Below are 26657 nucleotides of genomic sequence, written 5' to 3'. Positions count from 1 at the left end.
AAAATTTGTTCTTTCATTTATTCATAAATTTGCAAATTACCGTTGCGACACTTCCGGAACATGTGTTTTCGCGCTTCCGTCACTCCATTGACGCATGAATCCATGAATTGGTAATTTCCCCAGCACTCCTGTCAACGAACCGGTAAGAAAAACATATGAATGAAACATATACAACGTGTTATAATTTATGAAATACAAATTCATATAGTTAACGACTAAGTTAGTGAGAATGTAACGTATTTCTTAGAAGTTATTCAATTTAAAGCTTTAACTTCGCAGTTCACAGTCGTCAGTACGAGGAACACATTTGAACTCGCATCCATATATTTGAATCATATAATCAATTCTGTCTCATGATTAAAATAATGATATGACAGATGGGACTTTTCTTTCAAATTCACAGCGATGATATCGTTCAGAATTTTTTTCTGAAAAAAAAGGGGGGACCTGACTTCTTAGGTGGGAAATCTGTATCATTTATTCGTGATTAATAAACTTGTAAAACTATAGACATTATACATGTCTGGCAGTAGATAAGTATATTTTGTTTCAGCGATGAAGATTCAATTTACTACTTTAAGGTCTAGGACACAGGCACTTGTTTCTATCCATACGAAGGTCGACTATCCATATAAATAGAAGAAGGTGGCTAACGAAATTTTTTTTAGGTCACGACAGTCTCCGCTTGGGACGCTTTTTCTACCCTTCAACTTAATGCTAAAAATCCCTACCTTATATGAATCGATTCAGTGAATATTTTCCTTTAACACTAAACTAATTTCATAATCCCCACAGTGTTCCTCTTCACGGTAATCTACTCTCAATTCACTAAACCATGTCCAAAAGTTCAACTACCATCTTTCCAATGTATCTACTTCCGGGTGTGGGCAGAATGCTATCTTTTTAAAAACGAAATGATTCTGTAAAATTACCAGTTTATTATTTTCATTATCAATATATTTTTAAAGATGAAATTTCACCGAAATAAGTACATTTATTGTTGTTATTAAAAAAATCAGAAAGTCAGAAACTAATTTGAATGAATTCGATAATACTAGAGAATTCCGAATGTATATGGTAACTCTAAAGAATTTCATCGATCTTTTATTTTGGAGGTAAAAAACGTATCAGAATTAGGGGAAAGAAACTGAGTCAATGAAAACAAAATAAATTTACTGCGATGTCAACCGGAAGTAGATACATTGGAAAGATGGTAGTTGAACTTTTGGACATGGTTTAGTGAATTGAGAGTAGATTACCGTGAAGAGGAACACTGTGGGGATTATGAAATTAGTTTAGTGTTAAAGGAAAATATTCACTGAATCGATTCATATAAGGTAGGGATTTTTAGCATTAAGTTGAAGGGTAGAAAAAGCGTCCCAAGCGGAGACTGTCGTGACCTAAAAAAAATTTCGTTAGCCACCTTCTTCTATTTATATGGATAGTCGACCTTCGTATGGATAGAAACAAGTGCCTGTGGTCTAGGATGAAATTGAAAAGGAAAATATTGTGAACTGGGGGTTTTAACAGATATACCACATGTTGAGAATTTAATGCAAACGTTAACGTTATGTTTCCCGTAGTTATGTCTTTTGTTTATGACTGACTTTGTACCTTCTAATAGACGCCTTCGATACAGATTTTGAGCTTAAAAGTAACACAATGCAAAGTATTAAGTTTTATTTGTTTATTACAATACACCACACATTTAAAGTGTTATTTTCATTTAGAAAGGTTATGATTGGTTGCCCATATGACAGTTGAATTATTACACTTGAACATTTTCCAATATTGATGTTGCTGAAGACTTTTTCAGAATAGTGCTGGTTGATTTAGTTACAGATGTGTATATTTCCAATGAGTCATTTATATATTTTCATAGTTAAATAAATCATAAAGATGCCTTCTGATGCTAAAAAAAAGAGAGATCAAAAGAAAAAAGATGCTGCAAAAGGCAAAAACAAAAAGACCCCTGCAAAAGAAAATGGTGTAGCTGAATTAAATGGAGATGCAGAACAAAACGGACACACAAACGGCGTAACAGCTAATGGAAATGCAGGTATGTCTTGTTTGATTAAATCCTTTATTGATATTTTTATAATAAATTGTTGTTCCTTGAATTTGATGGATGTGGAAGAATCACATTGCATGGCATTAGTTTTAAAAATTTTCCTGTTTTTTGGGAGGTAAAGTAGGCAAAAAGTTGAATCATTGCTTCATCTGTAGTTGTGCATTAAACAATAAATACTATTAAAGTTTTCATCAGGTTCAAGATGAATATTTGATCAAATGACTGCATCTAGATACATATAACTATTATATGTATCTATTATTAGATAGTTATTTTTTATTATTCATTTATTGCTTTGTTGTATGTGAATTTTAATTATTTTTAAATTCAATAGTAAATGAAATGGAAGAGGAACTGGAAGCCATGACATTATTGGCGAAACACAGAGCTTGTACAGGAGTGTTGGCTTCCCATCCCGACAGTCGTGATGTCCACATACATAACTTATCCATTACTTTCCATGGTGTTGTATTGCTGGATGATACCAAACTTGAGTTAAACGTAGGAAGAAGATATGGTCTTATAGGTCTTAATGGTTGTGGTATGTAATTATATTTCAAGATATTATATTGACCGTATGGTCTTGTACATGTGGGTCTTAATCTTTTGTTAACATCAAGATTAAATAATGTTAGATAATTTGGCAGAAAAAATGTATGAACAAAAGCTGATCTCTAATAAGGACAATACTTCCATTTTCATCCATGGCACAAATACATTCAGATATTGGAAACTGTTAAACCTGTATTAAGAAAAGTAAAATATTTTTTTATCTCCTGACTATGATGGAAGGTATTCAGGTTAAAGACTTAATAATTTATTATGTTGCTTAAAATCTGTAAAACTAACAAATGAAAATTTGAAATAACTTAAATTGTGCTTGGTAATGAATATATTTAATCATTATAGGTAAATCATCCTTGCTGTCAGCCATAGAAAATCGTGAAATACCTATACCAGAGCATGTTGATATCTTTCACCTGCGTAGAGAGATGGCACCTAGTGAAAAAACAGCATTACAAGCTGTATGTGATGTAGATAAAGAGAGAATACGTTTAGAACATGAAAGCGAAGTTCTAGCAACTAAAGATGATCAAGGTAAGGCCAAAATAAATTAATAGTGTGTTTTGGTTTCCCGACCCTACCTCCATTTTGACGCCGACCATAAACATTTTATTGACAAAAAAAATTTAAATATGGAAAATACAGATTTTTCCATCTGTCGGGATCTGACTTTTCGTTTAGAAAAATGCAGATCTTCAAAATGTTTGAAAGCAATCACCAATATTACCAGGTAAAGCGTTTTAAGAACCAAGATTTTAAATAAACAAGCATGGCTTTTCGACAACCGTGCAGCGTATAAGCTGTCAAATATGCGAAATTCGATCACAGGACATTAATTCGGGATAATTACGATATGTTGAATCTTTTTGAAGAACACCATGTTGGACCTATAGACGAAAAAAATACAAAGTTGACGCATATTGCTCAACTTCTTTGCACAGGTACAGGACGAGATTTTTTAAATAATGTATTCAATATATATACATATATTAACAAAATCTCGTTTTTTACCTGTGCTTCTTTGGGCCAAAAGTCAGAATTGTTTCAGGATGGACAGACTGTATCTAATTCTGTCGGTTAATTGACAAATATTTTAAAAGTAAAATGAGATCAATTTAATTCTAAAATCAAATTCCATTTTTTTTTAAGTAAAAAGTGCTCTTATGAATGTTGTAAAAAATTGTTCTCAGGACTCAAATTAAACGACTGTTAATGCTTTTGAGCATTTGACAGTTTGAGGTAATGATGGCAAGTGGGCAGACAATATGTAATGAGAAATAGAAAGCTTTCCCCAGTAGGCAGACATGGTGTATGATGTTCATTTATAAATGAATCTGCCCTGGCACCATGTCTACTTTTATTATATAATATTTCTCTGGCTAGTCCCACAACAGTTTATATTAGAGAAGAAAAAAATTCATGTCCTATTAATATCACACATTTTTTTTTTCCAAAGATTTTTAAAATCATGAAATAAGGCAAATATTTCGCACTCTCACTCTTCTCAAAACCTGGAATTTTAATATTGTCAGAACACCACTCGACAAGATTTAATTCTGTCAAACATCAAAACACATTTATACATTAAATACAGAGGTGCAAGAGTATTACCCCTCGAAAAATCATAATAAGCTGCTGCTTAGCATCAATTTGCAATGTGTTTCACTACTGAAAAAAAAGATAGGAATCTGTTCCCACATGTTTACCCTGTGTGTCATTTACATTGTTAGGTTCAACGAAGCCAAACATAATAATACTATGCCAGATTTTTCACTGCCATTTTTGCTTCAATATAATTAATCAGCAAGAATACATTTCTATTACGACCCACGAAATGCATAAAATTTGCATTAGTTAATTTTCATATTTCTTACACAGAACTAAAACAGAAAATTAAAAAAAGCTGAAGATTAAAGTACTATTCTACATATAAAAAAAACATGCAGGCAAATGATTTCATTTGAAACCTTTTTTCTGCTGTCATCGATAGAAAAAAATAAAATGTTTTACCTACCTACCCTACCTAATTTTTTTCAGGGTGAAATAGGAAACACATTTTATTTATTTTGGCCGAAATATCACATTGCTCTGTCAATGGTGTAAAAGAGCTGTAATTTTCACATCATCATATTTAACTACAGAACTATCTGAACTTACTGTAACACATTATATTTTTTTTCTCTAAAATTTCCTACACTAGTCAGCAGTGGTTGAAAATGTATTTAGCCCTCTGCCTAGGACTAATGTTTTGTACAAACAGACTGCTAATTTTGTGTTATGATTGTGAATAGCATGACAGTAAGTGTTTCATGCTAACAGACTGCTAATTTGTGATGTGAATAGTTACACTACTGTTTCAATTTACCAGGGTTGGGTTTAATATCGTAACAGCTACATAGGGCTACATAGATTTTTTACAACTGAACATGTAGGTAACTTAGCTGGTAAATAGATCTAGATAGCAGTTAGGTTAGCTACATGTTCAGTAGTAAAAAATCTACGTAGCTCTGTGTAATTTTGTGTTATGAATAGCCAGTCAAGCAAGAACAAAGAAAGATTTGTTCAGTCATTTTCACCATAGGAAATTCCTTATGCTAATGAATGAATCTTTTTTACACAAAGCAACCAATCAGAATGGTATTCAATTGCTGGATAACATCTCATTTTGAAAAGAAACTCATTATTTGGACTTTTGGAGTATTTGATAACTGGATTTCAATGAATCAAATGATGTTTATTTATTTTAGAATCCCATGACCGATAACTGGATTTCAATTAATCAAATAATGTTTATTTATTTTAGAATCCCATGACCGATAACTGGATATCAACGAATCAAATGATGTTTATTTATTTTAGAATCCCATGACCGATAACTGGATATCAATGAATCAAATGATGTTTATTTATTTTAGAATCCCATGACCGATAACTGGATATCAATGAATCAAATGATGTTTATTTATTTTAGAATCCCATGACCGATAACTGGATATCAATGAATCAAATGATGTTTATTTATTTTAGAATCCCATGACCGATTACTGGATATCTATGAGAGATTAGATGATATGGATGCTGACAAAGCTGCTGTGGCTGCAGCTTTCATTCTTCATGGTCTTGGTTTCACTAAAGAGATGCAGCAGAAGAAAGTGAAGGACTTCTCTGGAGGATGGAGAATGAGGATCAGTTTAGCAAGGGCATTGTTTATCAGACCATCACTGTTACTGTTGGATGAACCTACAAATCATTTAGATCTTAATGCTTGTGTATGGTTGGAAAATGAACTCAGCAAGTAAGATACATAGCTCAGTACTAGAGTCCATTATTAAACTGGTTTATAATGTGGTAACATAAACTGACTAATTATGCTGTTTAAAGAAGTATTGCTAGATTTAATATTTTCTTTTTTTGTTTTAAAACTTAAAAGTGAAGTTTATATTGAATAATAACATGACAAAAATTAAAGTACAAGAGTCACCCCAACAGTATATTAACACTGCAACAGTGATAAGCCAGTATCAGTTATCAGGCTGTGCCCCAACAGTATATTTACACTGCAACAGTGATAAGCCAGTATCAGTTATCAGGCTGTGCCCCAGAGCATTTTTATACTGCAACAGTGATAAGCCAGTATCAGTTATCAGGCTGTGCCCCAGAGCATTTTTATACTGCAACAGTGATAAGCCAGTATCAGTTATCAGGCTGTGCCCCAACAGTATATTTACACTGCAACAGTGATAAGCCAGTATAAGTTATCAGGCTGTGCCCCAGAGCGTTACACTGTAACAGTGATAAGCCAGTATCAGTTATCAGGCTGTGCCCCAGAGCATTACACTGTAACAGTGATAAGCCAGTATCAGTTATCAGGCTGTGCCCCAGAGCGTTACACTGTAATAGTGATAAGCCAGAATCAGATATCAGGCTGTGCCCCAGAGCGTTACACTGTAACAGTGATAAGCCAGTATCAGTTATCAGGCTGTGCCCCAGAGCGTTACACTGTAACAGTGATAAGCCAGTATCAGTTATCAGGCTGTGCCCCAGAGCATTACACTGTAACAGTGATAAGCCAATATCAGTTATCAGGTTGTGCCCCAGAGCGTTACACTGTAACAGTGATAGGCCAGTATCAGTTATCAGGCTGTGCCCCAGAGCGTTACACTGTAACAGTGATAGGCCAGTATCAGTTATCAGGCTGTGCCCCAGAGCATTACAATGTAACAGTGATAAGCCAGTATCAGTTATCAGGCTGTGCCCCAGAGCGTTACACTGTAACAGTGATAAGCCAGTATCAGTTATCAGGCTGTGCCCCAGAGCGTTACACTGTAACAGTGATAAGCCCGTATCAGTTATCAGGCTATTTGGTGATTGACAGACTCCCTCATAAGAAGGTATGCGTTGACAATACTGATGTCCACAAGAAAGTTAAAGAGGTATTTCCACCATTTCAAGCACTTTCTGGAGATGTTGTAGGTAGACCTCAACTGCAGGCCTGGGGTAATGGTAATTTGTAATTGTAATGCACTGTAATATTACATTTTTTGGATGTAATGCAAAGTAATTTGTAATGCACATTTTCTGCATTACAATTACATGTAATGTAATGATTACTTTAGTTGAAAATTGATGTAATGCCTCCATTACAGTACATTACTTTTCATTACAAATTGGTAAAATACATAAAATTGAAGAATATTGTATTATTAAAATAAAATATTAACAAAAACAAAAGAAAGTATGGAATAAAATTTTTGTCACAGTTAATTACTGTATTAAATAAATTACATCAATCTTTAAAACACACATTAAGGTAATAAATATAAAATGGTAAAAATTATCAAGTCTTGATTTTGGTTTCTGATATTTGTTTAAAATGATATTAGGAATATTTTGGTGTTTGGTGGTTTGGTGTTCAATGAAAAATCTTATAAAAATTTATCAAACAAAACTATTTAGATGAATGGAAAAAATATGAAGATGAAATTTTCATAATTCTATACACACCTTACATGTATTTCAGTGGAAAGATTGAATATGTCAAACAACATTTTTAAACCAAACTGTGGTTTGGGTCCTGTCTGTGTTGTTATTTCACCTAATTAATATCAAAATGTTTTTATTGCAATCAAATCTTCTCAACTAATGTTTGTCCTCACAGAGCCCTTAAGCATTTCAAAAGATAATCCTTTAATGACACATTTTTATATTCCTTTGAAATCCCTTAATGATGTCTTAATGATGAAGTGATCAATGTAAGAAACAAATTTATATGATAATTTGTGTTTTTTTTTTTACCACCACCTAAGAATCTTAAAAGTGACTTTTCCAGTTTCATGCCTCCTACTACTCCATCAAAGAGTATAGACACAGGTATGGTGCAGTACATGATGTTGACATCTATTTGTCTGAGCCATGTGAAGAAATTTCAATCAATGCACTGGAATGATGGAAGTCAAATTCAGTGTGCCTTTCTTCTTTGGCTAATACAGCTATCAAGTATTTAGCCATTTCACAAACATCAGCTGCTGTAGAAAGGCTTTTTAGTATTGCCAGAAAGGTGTACAGAACTGATCGCTGTTCTCTTAATGACATCACTTTTGAACCTCTTATGATAATAAAGTTCAATGAACATATTGATTAACCAGTATTTGAAGTCTATGTCACTAACACTGTATATATATCTTCATATACCCCTGTATTATTTATCAATTTTTTATAAAAATCTGTTTTTTGAAATGTTTTTAGTTTTTATATTGAAAAAGTAATGTGTAATGTAATGCATTACATAGGCAAAGTAATTGTAATGTAATGTATTACATGTGAGAAAAAATGTAATTGTAATTGTAATTGTAATGGAATAATCACAAAGTAATTGTAATGTAATGCATTACATTGCAATGTAATGGCCCCAGGCCTGCTCAACTGATATGCATGGTCTACCCTATTCATGAACATGTTATAATGTTTGACTGACAGAGGACAAATTACTTCTTTGATGGTACCATCTTTTTGATTACAATTGACTTTGTCAGGTTCACCAAAACAGTTTGTTGATAATAAGTTAATGTTTTTCTTGTCCCTCCAAACTGTGACTCGCATATAATTTTTGTTGAGCCTGCAACTTTTGTTGCAGAAAGCTCGACATAGGGATAGTGATTCGGCGGCAGCGGTGTTAGCTCACTTCTTAAAAGCTTTATATTTTAGAAGGTAGAAGACCTGGATACTTCATACTTTGTATATAGATGCTTCATGTTATGAAGTTTCCGTCAGTCACATGTCCAATGTCCTTGACCTCATTTTCATGGTTCAGTGACCACTTGAAAAAAAAGTTCAAATTTTTTGTAATGTTGAATTCTCTCTTATTATAAGTAATAGGATACTGTGGATTCATTTACTTTCGTGGGTATCAATTTTCGTGGATAGAGAAAAAAAGACGTTTCGTGGTATACGTAAATTCGTGGATCGCTGATTAGGGAGCTACCATTTGATATTTTTGGGGGGCTAGGATGAAAAGTTTTATCCTGCATTTTTTTTAGCTGTAATCTCTGTCCTGCCTTTTTATTTTTCACTCTAATCGGTCCTGCCTTTTTTTTTTTTAGTTTATCCTGACTTTTTTTTACCTAAATTGTCGTCCTGACTTTTTTTTTTGCAAGTGTCACATCCTGCCTTTTTTTTTTTACTCAAAACTCCTGTCCTGCCTATTTTTTTCAAATTTCATCCTATCCCTCCCATAAAAATCAAATAGTAGCTCCCTTACAACAACATAAAGTTAGATACGTAACTCCTGGATTTCTTTTTGAGTTAGGAAATCAGATAACATCCTTGGTTCGATTAATAATATAAAAAAAACAAAAAAGAAGGAATTCATTGAAAAAGTTTTGAATTGTCAAAATCCTCGCTTAATTGGTCATTCTAGGTTAAAGTGTTCATTGATAACTTCGATTACAATAATGGGCAGAGACAACTAATTATTTGTTTGTTTTACAATTTATATAAATTCTTGTCTGAATTCTATAATGCCCGCGTCACACTGTCCCGATTTTTATATACGATGGACAACCGAATGCGAAAATTGTAAGTTCGTACGAAGTTGGTCCCGATCTCGTTAAAATACAAAAAAGTGACCGAAGCAAGTACGATGAATAACGAAGTCTATACGATGGTGCCGAAATTATATACGATAGCAAAAGATGGACATACGAAGGTTAACCGAAGACGGGTATTTAAGCTTCATATCTCAGTCGAAGCCTACACGATGGATCACGAAGGCTACACGATGGGTTACGAAGGCTACACGATGGATTACGATGTCTAAAAGACGTCGTGTACAGCTTACGATGCATTTAAATTATATGCCGAAGTCATCACGCGTTTTAAATTGTTTGATCAATATTGAATATATATTATATTGTACATTTAATTTCTGGTTTAATCATAAGACGGAAGATCGTGGGCTTGAAGGGTAAAACAGAATTTCGACAACATATCGTTTCTGTACAAGTCTGCCATGCATGGCGGGAAATCGATCTTTTTGTCTAATTCTTATAAAACTTCGTTTATTATCCTCTCGCCTACTACATGTAAGTTGCGTGTAGATAAAATTGTTATGGACACTCTAGAACCAAAATGCTCAAAACTTGGTATGGTGCTACTCGTTAATAATGTTTTAAGTGCTATTGACTTTAAAGTTCAAAGGTCAAGGTCACAGTGGCAGTTGTAATACAAGGCAATATCACTCTTGTGGACACTCTAAAACCAATATGCTTCAAAAGATTTTAACCACATTTGGTATATTGTTCCTCCTTGTAATGATCTGACCTTTTTTACGTTCAAGGCCAAAGGTCAAGGTCATGCAGATGGACTTGTTTTTTCTCCTTGAAATAGCATAATACACAGGAAATTGGTTGCTCATTTTTTTACCTGCTTGTTCTAAAGACAATATTAAAGGTATTTCCAGTTACTGAATGTTTTTGTTGATTTCTAAAAAAATAGTTTATGTATCAAATATGCATATTCAATTTACCATTTTCTGCATGTGTCATATACAAATATAGTGTCCATATTTGTCCCCAATATGTTACATACGAGGGGATGCCACGCTCGGCATTGCCTTGTTTGAACTGTAAAATGTGTGCACTAGTCTGAATAATCACCCATAATTATGCCCATATTTACTGATCTATCTTAAAGGTAAGGTAATGGGTTCGTTGATCCCTTTTATTCAAAAAGAGCTCTTTCCAGGAGAATATCATAATAATATAGACAAAAGGAAGGATGTTGGGGAAAGCAACAAATGCGGCAAAATATGACATATAGAAAACAAAACGGTTATGGAGTAAACATTCGTGTGACGACAACTCAGACGATACATAAAAAAATCAGAATAATGAAGAAAAAGTTGGTTTCCCTATATACGTGTACCTGTAGTGTTGGTGTACGAGGCGCGTTTATGATTTTCATTATGTTACTTGATATGAAAAATTGACAAAAAATAATATTTTACTTGTAAAAGTAAATCCTGAGCCTGTAATAGCTGCTCTTTTTGTTCCATTTGAATAAATAGAAACAACGCTGTCGCCTTTCTTATTCTCATAGAATCATATGATATGAGCTCCATGTTTTGTGAACGTCTTTCTTAACTGTCGTATTAGACTGACCAGTGCATATCGCGCATGGCACTTTAAATGTATTTTAGTGCGAAAATTAACTTACATTTAGCTGAATTCATTGCCGTCGTAGTTCCATCTTGTCGCCTTCGTACTTTTATTCGATGGCAACACGACGGGATTACGAGGTCTTTACGAAGTCGTGTTGCCATTGTAAGACCTTCGGGTAGCTTCGTGATTCATTCGTGTAGACATCGTAATGTCAAAACTGCCCGATGGAAACGATGGAAACACGAATGCAATAAGATGTTCAAAGATGCATTCCCGGTGACATTACGATGATGAGGATGGTGATACGAACTGAATACGAACCCTCAACATCGGACGCACTTTCGGGAATTTTTTAACATGTTAAAAAATTTAGAACCCTTCCCGAAGTTGTCCCCGAAGGCTAGAAAAAGTGGCCGATGGTTCTACGATGGTTAAAGATGGCACTACGAATAGCCCGATCTGGATACGATCAGTCCCGATTTTGAAAATTTCCATAATCGTGTTGCCATCGGCGTAAAAATCGGGACAGTGTGACGCGGGCATAAGGCATTCAAAACTTTATGATTGAAAGCTAATTTCCCCTATCACGATATAATAAACAGCGATATAAGTATAAGGTGTGAAAATAAATGTTCCTGTCATAAACAATATTACCTACGGGCAATATCCCCGTACTTAATCATTTTTAATCACAGGTAAACCAAACTATGACACGGTAATTAACAACTTGCAGTTATTTTCCATGAACAGTTTTAATCAATTTTAAAAAGTAAATTATAACTGATATTCGATATATTTATTATAGATTTAATAAAAAAACTTGTATCTTCTTTCAATAAAAATCACGTGTTATGTTGCAATGTTTATCGCTAGTCAACACTATACTAGAACTGCATAACATAACCGGAAATAAACATCCAACTCCATACACATTTCTCGGGATTATTCTTCGTTGAATTCTTAAATTCGTGGTTCGCTGTGACCCACGAAACACACGAAAATTGGTATACCACGAATAAAAATGAATTCACAGTAACTATATTTGATATGTGCGTACCTTACAAGGTCCTCATGTCTGTCAGACAGTTTTCACTTGACCTCGACCTCATTTCATGGATCAGTGAACAAGGTTAAGTTTTGGTGGTCAAGTCCATATCTCAGATACTATAAGCAATAGGGCTAGTATATTTGGTGTATGGAAGGACTGTAAGGTGTACATGTCCAACTGGCAGGTGTCATCTGACCTTGACCTCATTTTCATGGTTCAGTGGTTATAGTTAAATTTTTGTGTTTTGGTCTGTTTTTCTCATACTATATGCAATAGGTCTACAATATTTGTTGTATGGAATGATTGTAAGGTGTACATATCTAGTGGGCAGATGTCATGTGACCCTGACCTCATTTTCATGGTTCAGTGGTCAAAGTTAAGTTTTTGAGTTTTGGGCTTTTTATCTAAAACTATGTGTCATAGGTCAACTATATTTGGTGTATGGAAATATTTTATGATCTTTATGTCAGTCATGGTTCATTGCACAGTGTTAAGTTTTTTTGTTTTGGTCTATTTTTCTTAAACTATAAGTAATGGGTCAACTATATATGTTGTATAGAAGCATTGTTAGCTGTACATGACTGCCTGGCATGTTTCATCTGACCTTGACCTCATTTTCAAGGTTCATTGGTCTTTGTTTAGTTATCCTGGTTAATGTTAAGTTTATGTGACAGTTGTAATAAAGCTTAGCTTTATACCTAGGACTATCAACATATAATATCAATGATTAATATAGAAGGCGAGACATTTCAGCGTGTGCACTCTTGTTCAGGGATGGGGTCGATTACTTTAAAATGTAATCGATTAAATTACAATTACTTTGCTAATAAAATGTAATCGATTACATGGCAATTACACTGTATTTCATATGTAATCGATTACATTAGATTACTTTTCTTTATTGTAATCATGATTACTTTAGATTACTTATGATTACATTGTATATTGCTATATCAAAGTTTTTTTATAACTTTTTATCCGCTTATTTTGGTGATTTTTTTTAAAAGCCTTAATTTGTTCATCTTTTAAAAGAATTTATAGACAAGACAGTTACAGTTACAGTGTAACATGTGTAATTTGATAAAATAGCTATAGACAAGTGTCCTTTCTCTATGTAAAAGATGTAAATTTATTTTTAACTATAAATTGTAACCAACTGCCTAATTAACAAAAAACCAAAAAATAAGGAAAAATTAATTAATTAGTTTTATTGTCTGTTGGGACATAATTGACACATCCATTAATGTTTTTACAGGTGTTGATCACTACTTCCATTTTTTTAAACAAACAATGGGTGGGCTTGGGTATTAAAATTTTATTGTCTTAATAACGATATAAATAAAGTTAAAAGTGGTTGATTATCATTATTTGTTTGAAAATTTTGAATACTTGATCTAATTGAAATTAATAGAATTATTGTCAGGTGAAAACACAAAACAGTTTTGTAACTTAGGAAAGATTATACATTTCTCTTCATATTAAGCAACAGTTTATTGTATTGATGAAACTTCTGACGTCACCTATTGTTTACTATGCATATTGTTTGCAATATTTATGCCATATGTATACACTGTACATGTACAAAATGTGCTTGTTTATACTGGTGAGCCTTAAGGCTAATAAAGTTAATAAAGAATAAAAATAAGAAAGCACATATAATACACGAATTTATGGAAAATAAAATTCATTCAATTTTGTCAATAAATGAAACCTGGTTTTAACTTCCATTTTGAATAAAGTGGGCTTATATATTTATGCCTACCATCAAAGTCAAATAGGAACTAAATGTTTTCTGCATTTGAATTTCAATGTATTTATGTAAAAATATTGGGTAAACTGAAATGAAATTGGAGATAATATCAGAAGTTTTCAATCAAGGAAAACAAATGCTTTCAAGGCATATTCTTGTATCATAAGAGCTCAATTTCACAAAGAAATATTGGACAGTAATTTTTTTATTGTAAACTGTTAAAACAAAATAAAACACTTGGTTATACACATTTGTTATATAGATGATCACATTAAACAAGGTCTCATCATTGTGATTACTAGTTTCATGATTTTTCATTCAAGCTTTACATTTTCTTATTTTCATCTTGTCTATCAAAAACTATTTTCATATTTATACAAGATTTGTAATCATCAAGTAATCTTATGAATGTAATCTTAAAGTAATCTAAAAGTAATCATGATTACACCTGTTTTTTGCCATGTAATCAGAAATGGCATGATTACTGATTACATAGGATTACACTGCAAAATGTAATCGATTACAGCTGATTACGATTACTGATTACGATTACCCCATGCCTGCTCTTGTTACAAACTGGCCTTGTTCTTTGAGTTTGATACAGTCTAAACCAGCAGGTAATCCTTTACGGTTACCGTGCCACGTGCATAAGTTCCATGCTCCCATAAACTTGTAAATAAATCTGGTAAAGTGAAGAAGCTATCACAATAAAGATGATGAACCAACCAAACACAGGGGTCATAAGATCAAGAACAACTCTTTTGCCAAGGTTTTGTTCTGGGTTATTGGCTGTCTTTCCAGTATGAACTTGAAAGTCATTTATATACCCATTACTTGGATCTGCTCAAACCCAACCTTTGATCCCTCTTTGTGTAGGCTTCAAGGGAACATACTGTTTGAACCCCAACCTGCCATTAAAGCCAATCATTGCTTCGTCAATAGATACTTCCATATGTGGTTTGTATTCTTGAAAGGATTTATCACGAACTATTTCGAGTACTGGTCTTACATGGGCCAGTTTATCAGTCCGGGTTGAAGTCGGGGTGGATTTTGTGTGGTGTTTGCCACATGTAAATCAGGCATTTGGTAATCGTATTCAGCTGTAATCGATTACATTTTGCAGTGTAATCCTATGTAATCAGTAATCATGCCATCTCTGATTGCAAGTAGTCAAAAAATTGGCAAAAAACAGGTGTAATCATGATTACTTTTACATAACTTTAAGATTACATTCATATGATTACTTGCTGATTACAAATCTTGTATATAATTGGAAATAGTTTTTGATAGACAAGATGAAAATAACAAAATGTAAAGCATGAATGAAAAATCGTGAAACTAGTAATCACATAGTGATGGGACCTTGTTTAATGTGATCATCTATATAACAAATATGTATAAACAAGGGTTTTATTTTGTTAACAGTTTACAAAAGGAAATTTACTCTCCAATATTTCTTTGTGAGATTGAGCTCTTATGATACAAGAATATGCCTTGAAAGCATTTGTTTTCCTTGATTGAAAACTTCTGATGTTATCTCCAATTTCATTTCAGTTTACCCAATATTTTTACATAAATACATTGAAATTCAAATGCAGAAAACATTTAGTTCCTATTTGACTTTGATGGTCGGCATAAATATATAAGCCCACTTAATTCAAAATGGAAGTTAAAACCAGGTTTCATTTATTGACAAAATTGAATAAATTTTATTTTCCTTAAATTCGTGTCTTATATGTGCTTTCTTATTTTTATTCTTTATTAACTTTAAACCTTAAGGCTCACCAGTATAAACAAGTACATGTACAGTGTATACATATGGCATAATATTGCAAACAATATGCATAGTAAACAAAAGGTGACGTCAGAAGTTTCATCAATACAATAAACTGTTTCTCATATGGATATATGTTAAAAATCAATGTCGGATAACCAAATCTTGCAGCCGTTCAACCCCCCCCCCCCCCCACCCGAAACTATTTGAATTAAGTTCATAGCTCACCTGGGCCAAGTGAGCTTTTCCCATCACTTTGCGTCCCTGGTCCGTCGTCGTTAACTTTTACAAAAATCTTCTCTGAAACTGCTGGGCCAAATTAAACCAAACTTGACCACAATTATCATTGGGGTATCTAGTTTAAAAAATGTGTCCGGTGACCCGGCCAACCAACCAAGATGGCCACCATGGCTAAAAATAGAACATAGGGGTAAAATGCAGTTTTTGGCTTTTAACTCAAAAACCAAAGCATTTAGAGCAAATCTGACGGGGTAAAACTGTTTATCAGGTGAAGATCTATCAGCCCTGAAATTTTCAGATGAATTGGACAACCGGTTGTTGGGTTGCTGCCCCTGAATCGGTAATTTTATGGAAATTTTGCTGTTTTTTGGTTATTATCTTGAATATTATTATAGATAGAGATAAACTGTAAACAGCAATAATGTGCACTAAAGCAAGATTTACAGATAAGTCAACATGACCGAAATGGTCAATTGACCCCTAAGGAGTAATTGTCCTTTATAGTCAATTTTTAACAATTTTCATAAAATTGGTTAATTTTTATTAACATTTTCCACTGAAACTACTGGGCCAAGTTCATTATAGATAGAGATAATTGTAAGCAGCACAAATGTTTAGTAAAGTAAGATGTACAAACACATCACCATCACCAAAACACAATTTTGTCATGATTCCATCTGCTTCCTTTGTTTAATATTCACATAGACCAAGGTGAGCAACACAGGCTCTTTAGAGCCTCTAGTTTTATCTTACATTGATCTTTTGATTTTATCCCTTATATCACTTAATTCAAAGCCATCAAACTCACTTTCACTCTCGCTACTATCAAAACTTTCAGCCATTGTTTCAACATTTTTATTGAAAACCGTGCGTACACACGTGTAACAAGAATGTCTAAATACAGCGTAACCTTTGCACTTAGAATAAATAAATTTCACACAATGAAATGTTAAACCCTTTTCTATTGGACAGTATTCTTTAAATTCTGGAAATCTCTGAAGAAATAACCAATCCGAGCGGTTCTTTCAGGGTAGTGTTGACCACGAGTATAGACGGGATCGGCCATTGAACTAAGTAAACAAACCACGACTGTAGTCGTTGCCGGCCTGTGAGTGGTATATTTTAATCACGACTACAGGTGGCATTGGGGGGGAATGAGTTCAACAACAATGTCATGAAACAATGCAATCAACTTTCTACCTCATGAATCATGTCCTGAATTCTTGAAAGTTACAATTTAACAAGCTATAATCATATCCAATACTGCAGTGCTGTTCCTGAATCGATAATATTTATCAATAAAGACATCATGTGAGGTTGTCTGTTGATGTACGGTACATGAATATTAAGTTCAATGGGATAATAAAGAAATATAGGAAATACAAGCTTAGAAAAATGATGACATAAAAGGCCGAGTTAGAGTGCTTGAGTTCTCTGTTCGCAGGTTGAATTCAGCATGATGTTCAAAACTCATGAAGCGTATTATGTTTCTGATTTCTGCCCAATATTTTTTCCATACCTTTTTTAGTCTGAGGGTTGTTTAAAACCTCTATGAAAGATGTGTTATTTTAAAATTTAGCAACACTTCAAAGTATGGATCCAGAATAATACTGAACCATTTAGATGTTTTTCCAATCCTATTGACTACCTGTTTTACATTTGTAACATTCAAGCCAGTCATTAAAATTACAAATATACTGGAAGTCCAAGCATAAGACATTGCGACACCAGCAATTAATTCAAACATGGATACAGTTTGATTTAACTTGCAATGTTCTTTTGATGTGTAGAACATAAGTAAACTGAAATTTGTGAACCATGTAATACCATTTTATGCTAATATTGAATATCTTGTACAGTCAACATATTGAAACACGCATATACATATATGATCTTTGCATTTTTTTTAGTTACAAAAGAATACTAGTAATGGTGTCGCATTCTCAAGATTTCCTGAATGGAGTTTGTACAAACATCATACACATGCAGAATAACAAACTAAGATATTTTGGTGTAAGTTTGTATAAATATTATACACATGCAGAATAACAAACTTAGATAATTTGGCGTACCTTTGTTCAAACAACACTTTCTTGCAGAATCACAAACTCAGATATTTTGGTGTACATATGTATACTATACATTTGCAGAATAACAAACTTAGATAATTTGGTGTACCTTTGTTCAAACAACACTTGCAGAATCACAACCTCAGATATTTTGGTGCACATATGTATACTATACATTTGCAGGATAACAAACTTCAGATAATTTGGCGCACCTTTGTTCAAACAAAACTTTCTTGTAGAATCACAAACTCAGATATTTTGGTGTACATATGTATAATTATACATTTGTAGAATAACATACTTAGAGTTAGATAATTTGGCGTACCTTTGTTTTTATGATGAGTTTATTTGCAGAATAACAAACTTAGATAATTTGGCGTACCTTTGTTCAAACAACACTTTCTTGCAAAATCACAAACTAAGATATTTTGATGTACATATGTATACTATACATTTGCAGAATAACAAACTTGGATAATTTGGCGTACCTTTGTTCAAACAACACTTTCTTGCAGAATAACAAACTCAGATATTTTGGTGCACATATGTATACTATACATTTGCAGAATAACAAACTTGGATAATTTGGCGTACCTTTGTTCAAACAACACTTTCTTGCAGAATCACAAACTCAGATATTTTGGTGTACATATATAGATATAGGAAGGTGTGGTATGGGTGCCAATGAGACAACTCTCCATTTAAGTAACAATTTATAAAAGTAAACCATAATAGGTCAAGGTACGGCCTTCAACACAGAGCCTTGGCTCACACCGAACAGCCAGCTATTAAGGGCCCGAAAAATAAGTACCGGTAGTGTTAAACCTTTCCAACAGGAGAGTCAGTGATCTAATCTATATAAAAACCAGAAACGCTTATGATCTACATAAACAGACGACCACTACTGTACATCAGATTCCTGACTTAGGACAGGTGCAAACATTTGCAGCGGGATGAAATGTTTTAATGGTACCAACCTTCTCCCTTTTCTGAAACAATAGTTCATGTATAACATCACAACATAGACTAATACACTATAAAATATCAATTGGAAGGCATAACTTGATCATAAAACGCATATTAACACACAATGATGTATATTATACACATGCAGAATCTTAAACTTGAAAATGTTGGTGTACCTTTGTTCAAATATTACACACTTGTAGAATGAGAAGAAGAGGACGATACAAATATTTAAAAAAAAATATGTGATTTCTGATGCAATTATGAAATTTAAACCTTGAAATGTTTGTTTGTTTTCAGGGTAACTATGACACCTTTATGCAAACAAGAATGGAATTAGAAGAAAATCAAATGAAAAAATATAAATGGGAACAGGATCAAATATCACATATGAAGGTAAAGAATGAAGCTGTTTAATCATGTAGATAATAAATGGGCAATGATATAAACTCCTAGGTGAAATTCTCATGTCAGCCCATGCATACTTAAGTTCAGAATTTCATCCCACTTGGCATTGGTTGACAATCATTGAACTATAACTATCTTTGTCTCGTTTAGTTTAAAAGCTACTGTTTGTCGTACTATGATGATGATGTATTTAAGTATTCATAATTAACTTTATACGGTTAAGATTATTGTAGATCATTTATGGCTATATGAACTTACCAGTCAAATGTCTACACAGAAATTAGAATGAACTATTTCTATTTTAGAACTATATAGCAAGATTTGGACATGGTAGTGCAAAGTTAGCCAGACAAGCCCAGAGTAAAGAAAAAACCCTGAAGAAAATGGTTGATAGTGGACTGACAGAGAAAGTTACTCAAGATAAAGTAAGACAACATTTGTAGCTATTGTAACTACTGTATCTTTATCATTCTTCAGCTTTAGTGGCCTCAGCTGTCTAGTGGTAGCCTGCTCATTTGAGTTTGGGGAGCAGTAGGTTCTATCTTTGGCCTGGTCACACCAAATACTTGAAAATTAGTATTTGCTGTTTCCTTCACATAAAAATATAGTCTTTTTAACTTGAGTCTGAATAATGTTTCAGTTTAGGGTACCATGTCTGCAGCAGACTCTTACTAGGAACTTGCATGTTAAAAAGCGGAGTTAGTATGTGGGTCTGTTGAAGATCAGTTTCACTCTCACATCTCATTAACATGTTCTCTTCCTGATTTGCATTTGAAATTTGCCACGGGGCAATTAACACCATTCCATCATCATTTAAAATTAAGGCTTCTGGTTCCTTGTGAGCAAAGGCTATTTAATCAGATTCAAACCTGTCCACATGATTGTAAATACCTGACACATGATACATTTGTTATTGATGAGTTTGTTAGTAGTATCATGTTAACAAAGTATTTTCTTTACAGGTGTTAAGTTTTTCATTTCCTCCATGTGGTAAAATACCTCCTCCAGTGATAATGATACAACATGTCAGCTTCAAGTACGAAGATGATAAGGTAAATTTATCTTTTAAAACACCTTAAATATTAAAAGAGATGATGTTTTGCATGGTTCACAATTCCTACTTGGTCCTGCTATTTTGTTTGCAGAAAAATCCTGTGGCAGTCTTTTAATGTCAATCAATTATTAGGTTCATACAAATAAAAGAAAGATGTGGTATGAATGTCAATGAGACAACTCTCCACAAGAGACCAAATCTCACAAAATTAACAACTATAGGTCACCATACTGCCTTCAACAATGAGCAAAGCCCATACATGCTACAATATCCATTTTTTCTCAAATATTGCACAGAATAAATTAAAACATGACGCACTTGCTAGCCATTATACAAAGATGTTAATATCTAAGCCAAGGTAGACCTCAGATATTAAGTGCCATAACTGTATGCAACTTGTTGTACGAATGCATTTGGCACACTTTTAAAAAGTCTCTCACTCCAACCTATATTTTATTCTTCTCCACTTGCATTAATTTTAATTCTTCAAGTCAGATCCATGTTTCTAACCTTCTAGACTGTATATTTATAAGTAGGACTGCATTTATGGAGTACAGGAGCCTTCCCAAAAAAAAAATCACTTTATTATTTTAGCTTGATTGTATTTATCCAAGGCCTTACACAAATATCCTATTTTGTTAATTATTTACATGAATCATAGCTCATGTATCTAACTTGTCACAGATAGATATATTTTGTTTTCAGCACACACAAAACTTTGATTATATGTCATTGATTATTATTTCAATAAGAAGAAAACTGTTGTAGAATTGATTAAATTAGTGGTTAGCTAATTTGCAATATTTATGTTGAGAAAAGAACAAAGTAATAATGTTACTTTTCCGGTATTTACGTTCACATGTTTGTGACGTTACTTTCACTTTGTATGGGCTTCGCCATTGTAAATATTGTACACAAAGTACATACACGACTTACTTAGTTTATTCCACACATTTTATACCTGATGTTTTTTGCAGCCTCATATATATAAGGACCTTGACTTTGGCTTTGATTTAGATACAAGAGTGGCTTTAGTAGGACCCAATGGTGCTGGCAAGTCTACACTCCTGAAACTTGTTGTTGGAGAGGTAAGGACTCTTCTCATTTAAATTCGGTACACCCCTTGTTATGGTTAAAAGAAGATAATATCAATATAATGCCATCAAGATAAACAAAAAAGAAATTTTTATACATCAAGATCACCCTAGAAAAATATTTAGAAACGTCAAGATCATCATAAACAGATATCTAGTAACCTCATGATTACGGAAAATCTGAATAATTCAATACTGTGAGGCTTGTTTTTTGACATGCTTGCAAAGTAAATGTCTATTTCTTTTCTTGTATCTGTATGCAGCAAGCTAATCACAAGAAAAAAAAACACACATTTCAACACTTTGTCCAAATTGATACATTTTTAGCAGTCAAATATTTGAAATAAATTTGAGAATTCAGAAGAGAAATGTCAGTGTGAGATTGACAAAAAATATATTCATTAATTTTAGAAAACGGGTTAAATTAATGCATGTAGATATTGCTGTAATTAAATATTTTAAAATTGGATTATTTATTTATTTTAGTTGGTACCCACAGAAGGAATTATCAGAAGAAATTCACATTTAAAGATAGGCAGATATCATCAGGTAAAATATGTTCTTGCAGACTATAGATAAATTAACAAGTACTATTGTAGTTATGTTTATGGTTAAAGTGTTAAAACAATGATTTCATATAATTTTAAAGAATGGAAATTAAGCATAAGTGAAAACAACATAACATATTAACTTTCCTAATCTGTTCAAAAGTAATTATCATTGCTAATCTGTTTTAAAGTAAATCTTAGTATTTCATATGAATTAACTGTTTTATATTCTAGCACTTGGCTGAGGCCTTAGATCTAGAACAGTCTGCTTTAGAATGGATGACAAGATGCTTCCCAGATGTCAAAGAAAAAGAAGAGATGAGACGTATTATTGGACGATTTGGATTAACAGGACCACAACAGGTATACAATATTGTATGAAATAAAAGTTCACCACTTTACTATGTTAGTAAAAAATACTGCTGAAATTTGCCAATCCTTTTCGAAACACCAGTTGATAAACAAAAAAAAACTGCTGAAATTTGTTGTGCCTTTATGAAAAAATGATAACGATCAATGAGTAAGTTTGTTTTCTGGATCTTGTGCATTTCAAAAGTTTTCATTCTGCTACTTGATTTTAAAGCCAAATGTATAATGTTTGTTTCAATTAAGGTCTCTGTTGCATAATATTTAAACACCTTGTATTTTTTCTTCAGATTTGTCCAATTAAAAATTTATCTGATGGACAGCGGTGTCGTGTCATATTTGCTTGGTTGGCATGGCAAAACCCACATATACTGTTACTTGACGAACCTACAAATCATTTAGATCTTGAGACAATAGATGCATTAGCTGATGCTATCAATGATTTTGAAGGAGGATTAATTCTTGTTAGCCACGACTTCAGACTTATATCTCAGGTAATTTAATTTGTCAGTCACAACTTCAGACTTATATATATCAGGTAGTTTAAATTGTCAGTCACGAACGACTTGACTTATCTCGGGTAACTCAAAAAGTCAGTCACGACTTGACTTATATCGGGTAACTTAAAAAGTCACATGACTTCAGACTTATATCGGTTAACTTTAAAAGTCAGGTTTAACTTCAGACTTGTATCTTGGGGAACTTAAAAAGTCAGTCTAGACTTCAGATTTATATATCCTGTAATTTAAAAAGTTGGTCACAACTTCAAACTTATCTGTGGGACCTTACAAAGTCGGCAAGGACTATAGCTCGGGTATCTTGGGATGTAAGAAATAAGTCACAATTTTAAACTTTTATCTCAAGTAATAAAAAGTTCTCCAAAAAGATCAATTTCTCAGTACTTCAAAAAGTAAGTTGTAAACTCAGACTAATATTGGAAGTTTATGACTAAAGGCTTTCACTTACAGAAAATTATCTTATAAAGAGTTCATTATAGTTACATTCTTATCTCAGACAGTTATAAAAGTTAATCAGGACTACAAACATGCATCTCAAGTAATTTACATCTACTGATAAGATAAAATCTTGTGTAAGGGGTTGAGATATTTCTGTTATCTCACTGGAATGCTTACACATATACACCTCTTGTCTGTCTTTTGTAACGAAATGTACATCAGCAATGTGTCAGATGAGTATGAAAATCTGCCAATCAACTATTTTTAAAGGAGTACCCCCTTGGAATTATCTATCTATCCAGTCATAAAAACACTCACACACTTGCAATTCTTTATGAAATTTATATCTATGGTTTCAATCAACAATTCTTGTATTAAAAAAAAAAGGTTGAATTGCCCCAAAGATTATATTATAGTTATTGCCTGTTGACAGATACAGAATAACTTATTTATATTGTAATGTTCATTTCAGGTGGTGGAAGAAATCTGGATTTGTGAGAAACAAACTGTTACTAAGTGGGAAGGAGATATCTTTACTTACAAAGAAGCATTGACTAAAAAGGTCAAGAAAGATAATGCAAAAATGTTAAAAAATATATGAGTATGAAATTTAGGGAAAACATTTTGTGATATTTATTTATAAACAATTTTTACTGCAATTTAAAACCTGATGGCAATATGTTTTCATCAGCAGGGCTTGTACATCACCCTAATATGTGATTTTATTTGACAAACTGTTCCTTATAAAATAGACGAATCTCGTGGTGATATTTGTTTAGTGACACTGTAATCAATGCTACTGAATATTAATATACATAATAGGGAATATTATATACAATTGGTGTCAACTGCCATAAAACCTATCTGAAGACCTACAGCAACATCATACAAGGCATCAATAAGTTATATAATTGTACCAAATTTTCTTTATAGCTGAAAATTTATTTTTATGTGTTTTAGCATGAAAGAAGATACATGTTATTAGTATTGTCAATGCATTTATATATTTAATTAAACTTCTGTAAAATTTGACAATTTTCTTTCTAGCTTGACAGATTAAAAAAACGTAATTTGCAATTTATCAAAAATGAAATGCCATTAAAGGCTCAATATAGTGTAAAATAGGTTCTTAAATCCGTGTGATATTTTGTTGTATTTTTCTTCTCACATTGGTGCGTACAAACTATATACTTGGTGTCATACCAGTCTTATAAATTATTTCAGTAAAATGCTGTCACTTCTTTTATAGAATTGTATTTAATTATGAACAAAGGACATTTTTCCTTTACTTGTATTTTATTTATTGTAATGTTTGATAGGTGACAGATTTTATTGGTTTCAGTAATGTTTTTATTTTCCTGATTTCTGTTACATATTTTACTCTTGATTTCAGCAATAAGATTTCATAAAATATTACAATACTTGTTAACAATATTACTATTTAATATGCTATCTCCACTGCAGTATGTCATAAATGATAATTAATGGTTTCAAATGTTAAAAAAAATAAAACTAAACAAAAAAATCAGTATTTCTAAAAGATACAATGATTCAAATGTTCACACAAGAGTTCATGTATAATTTGATATTAAGATCTTTAGATTTCTTTTTTTGAGAAGAACGTGATGAAAGTCTTGTTGTATATCTATGTAAAAGAACAAATTAAATTATACAATATGCAGTTGTACTGTTCATATGAACCAGTGATTTTGTTGGCTTTTTTTAAAACTACCTCTACCCTTTTTTATTGGGAAAATATGCGTCATTTTTATCATATTGGGAAATTCATAATACACCATGAATTTGGCTGGAACTTCAATTTTTGCAGACCCCCTTTGAAGAGGTAAACCCTCATTTAAAATATGACCCCTTATTGTCAGTGATGATACATAAAGAAACCCTCAAATCTGCACATATAGTGATTTTAGGCATGAAAAATGTATAAATGAATGTTTTTCAGTTTGTATTCATGCACAATTACTACTGAGACTGCACTGTTTTGGGAAAAAAGTTGTCTTTTGGGGAATAATTTTAAGCCATTTTTTTTTCAAATTGGGATTCTTCTCCAGGGGAAAAAGCCTTTATTCTCCAGTAACTTAGGCAAACAATATCACTGTGAACTTAAGTAATATTATTTTGACATTAAACTTTGAATTTTTATAACTTGAATGTTATTTGGCCCTCACATGTACTTGCCAGTACAAACCCAAATATTAATGTTATTTTAGTATAAATCATAGCTTACATGTTCTCCAGATTAATTTGCATTAATTCCACATTATACCCTCATCAACCAGTTACAAGGATGGAAATAGTAAAGAGATACACAAGTTAAAACACACAATTGAAAAACCAAAAGAAAAAAAGAAAGATAAGTATTTATTGTTGTCCAAATAAAATGTGTTTTGTCTCTTTCTTTTGGAAGCCTTCAACACAGAGCAAAAATTTGCACCTCACTGCCAGCATCATCTTGCCCTGTTAGCGAAAGTTTGTTCATAATTCTGAAGAAGTGGATCATTCTATGTCTCTGCATTGAAGTACACTCATCTTGAGTTGTATGTTGTAAACCTATTGCTGACTAAAATAGGCCAAAAAATCTGATGACTATATTGAATTAATCAGTTAACAAGTTCTTCGTTCTTATTCATGGGTTCAAGCATCAAATAGGGATGTAAGCTGAACAACTGATGGCAAGTTTACAACGGTCTTAACCTAAATAAAGTCTAAATTAAGATTGTATTGGTTGTAAAATTACTGGTAAAGAGTAAATCATATTGGTAAAACTGTTTCTGCACAATGAATAAAACAAATAAAATTATTGGAAAAGGGTTGACATGGATGCATCAGAACCAAGCATAAAATGACAATAGACATATTGCATAGTATGTCCAGTTCCTGACAGCTGTTTCAAATTCCAACTCTGTTTTGTAAGATTTTTATCACTGGCAAATATATTGCACGCATTGATGAACTTGCATCCATATGTAGGTAATTTCTCAAAAAAGTGGAGATAGAGATACAAGAAGTTGTGGTACGAGTGCCAATGAGACAAGTCTTAATTTGTAAAAGTAAACCATTATAGGTAAGTCTAG

General features: G+C 32.6%; 1 protein-coding gene across 1 annotated transcript; it reads left to right on the top strand.

Annotated features, from left to right (window-relative positions):
- Positions 1-20: 20 nt before the first annotated feature.
- LOC143065337 (ATP-binding cassette sub-family F member 2-like) lies at positions 21-24997 on the top strand. Its single transcript, XM_076238863.1, has 14 exons — positions 21-142; positions 1883-2059; positions 2406-2612; positions 2981-3169; positions 5663-5930; positions 18015-18117; positions 19440-19535; positions 19853-19972; positions 20510-20599; positions 21579-21689; positions 22182-22244; positions 22478-22606; positions 22900-23103; positions 24038-24997. The coding sequence occupies exons 2-14, from the start codon at positions 1900-1902 to the stop codon at positions 24164-24166; spliced, it is 1869 nt and encodes a 622-aa protein (XP_076094978.1). The 5' UTR covers positions 21-142; positions 1883-1899; the 3' UTR covers positions 24167-24997.
- The last annotated feature ends 1660 nt before the right edge of the window (positions 24998-26657 follow it).

The sequence above is a fragment of the Mytilus galloprovincialis genome, chromosome 2 (assembly GCF_965363235.1).
Source record: "Mytilus galloprovincialis chromosome 2, xbMytGall1.hap1.1, whole genome shotgun sequence".
Taxonomy (NCBI): domain Eukaryota; kingdom Metazoa; phylum Mollusca; class Bivalvia; order Mytilida; family Mytilidae; genus Mytilus; species Mytilus galloprovincialis.
This window is presented reverse-complemented; position numbering and strand designations above follow the sequence as displayed.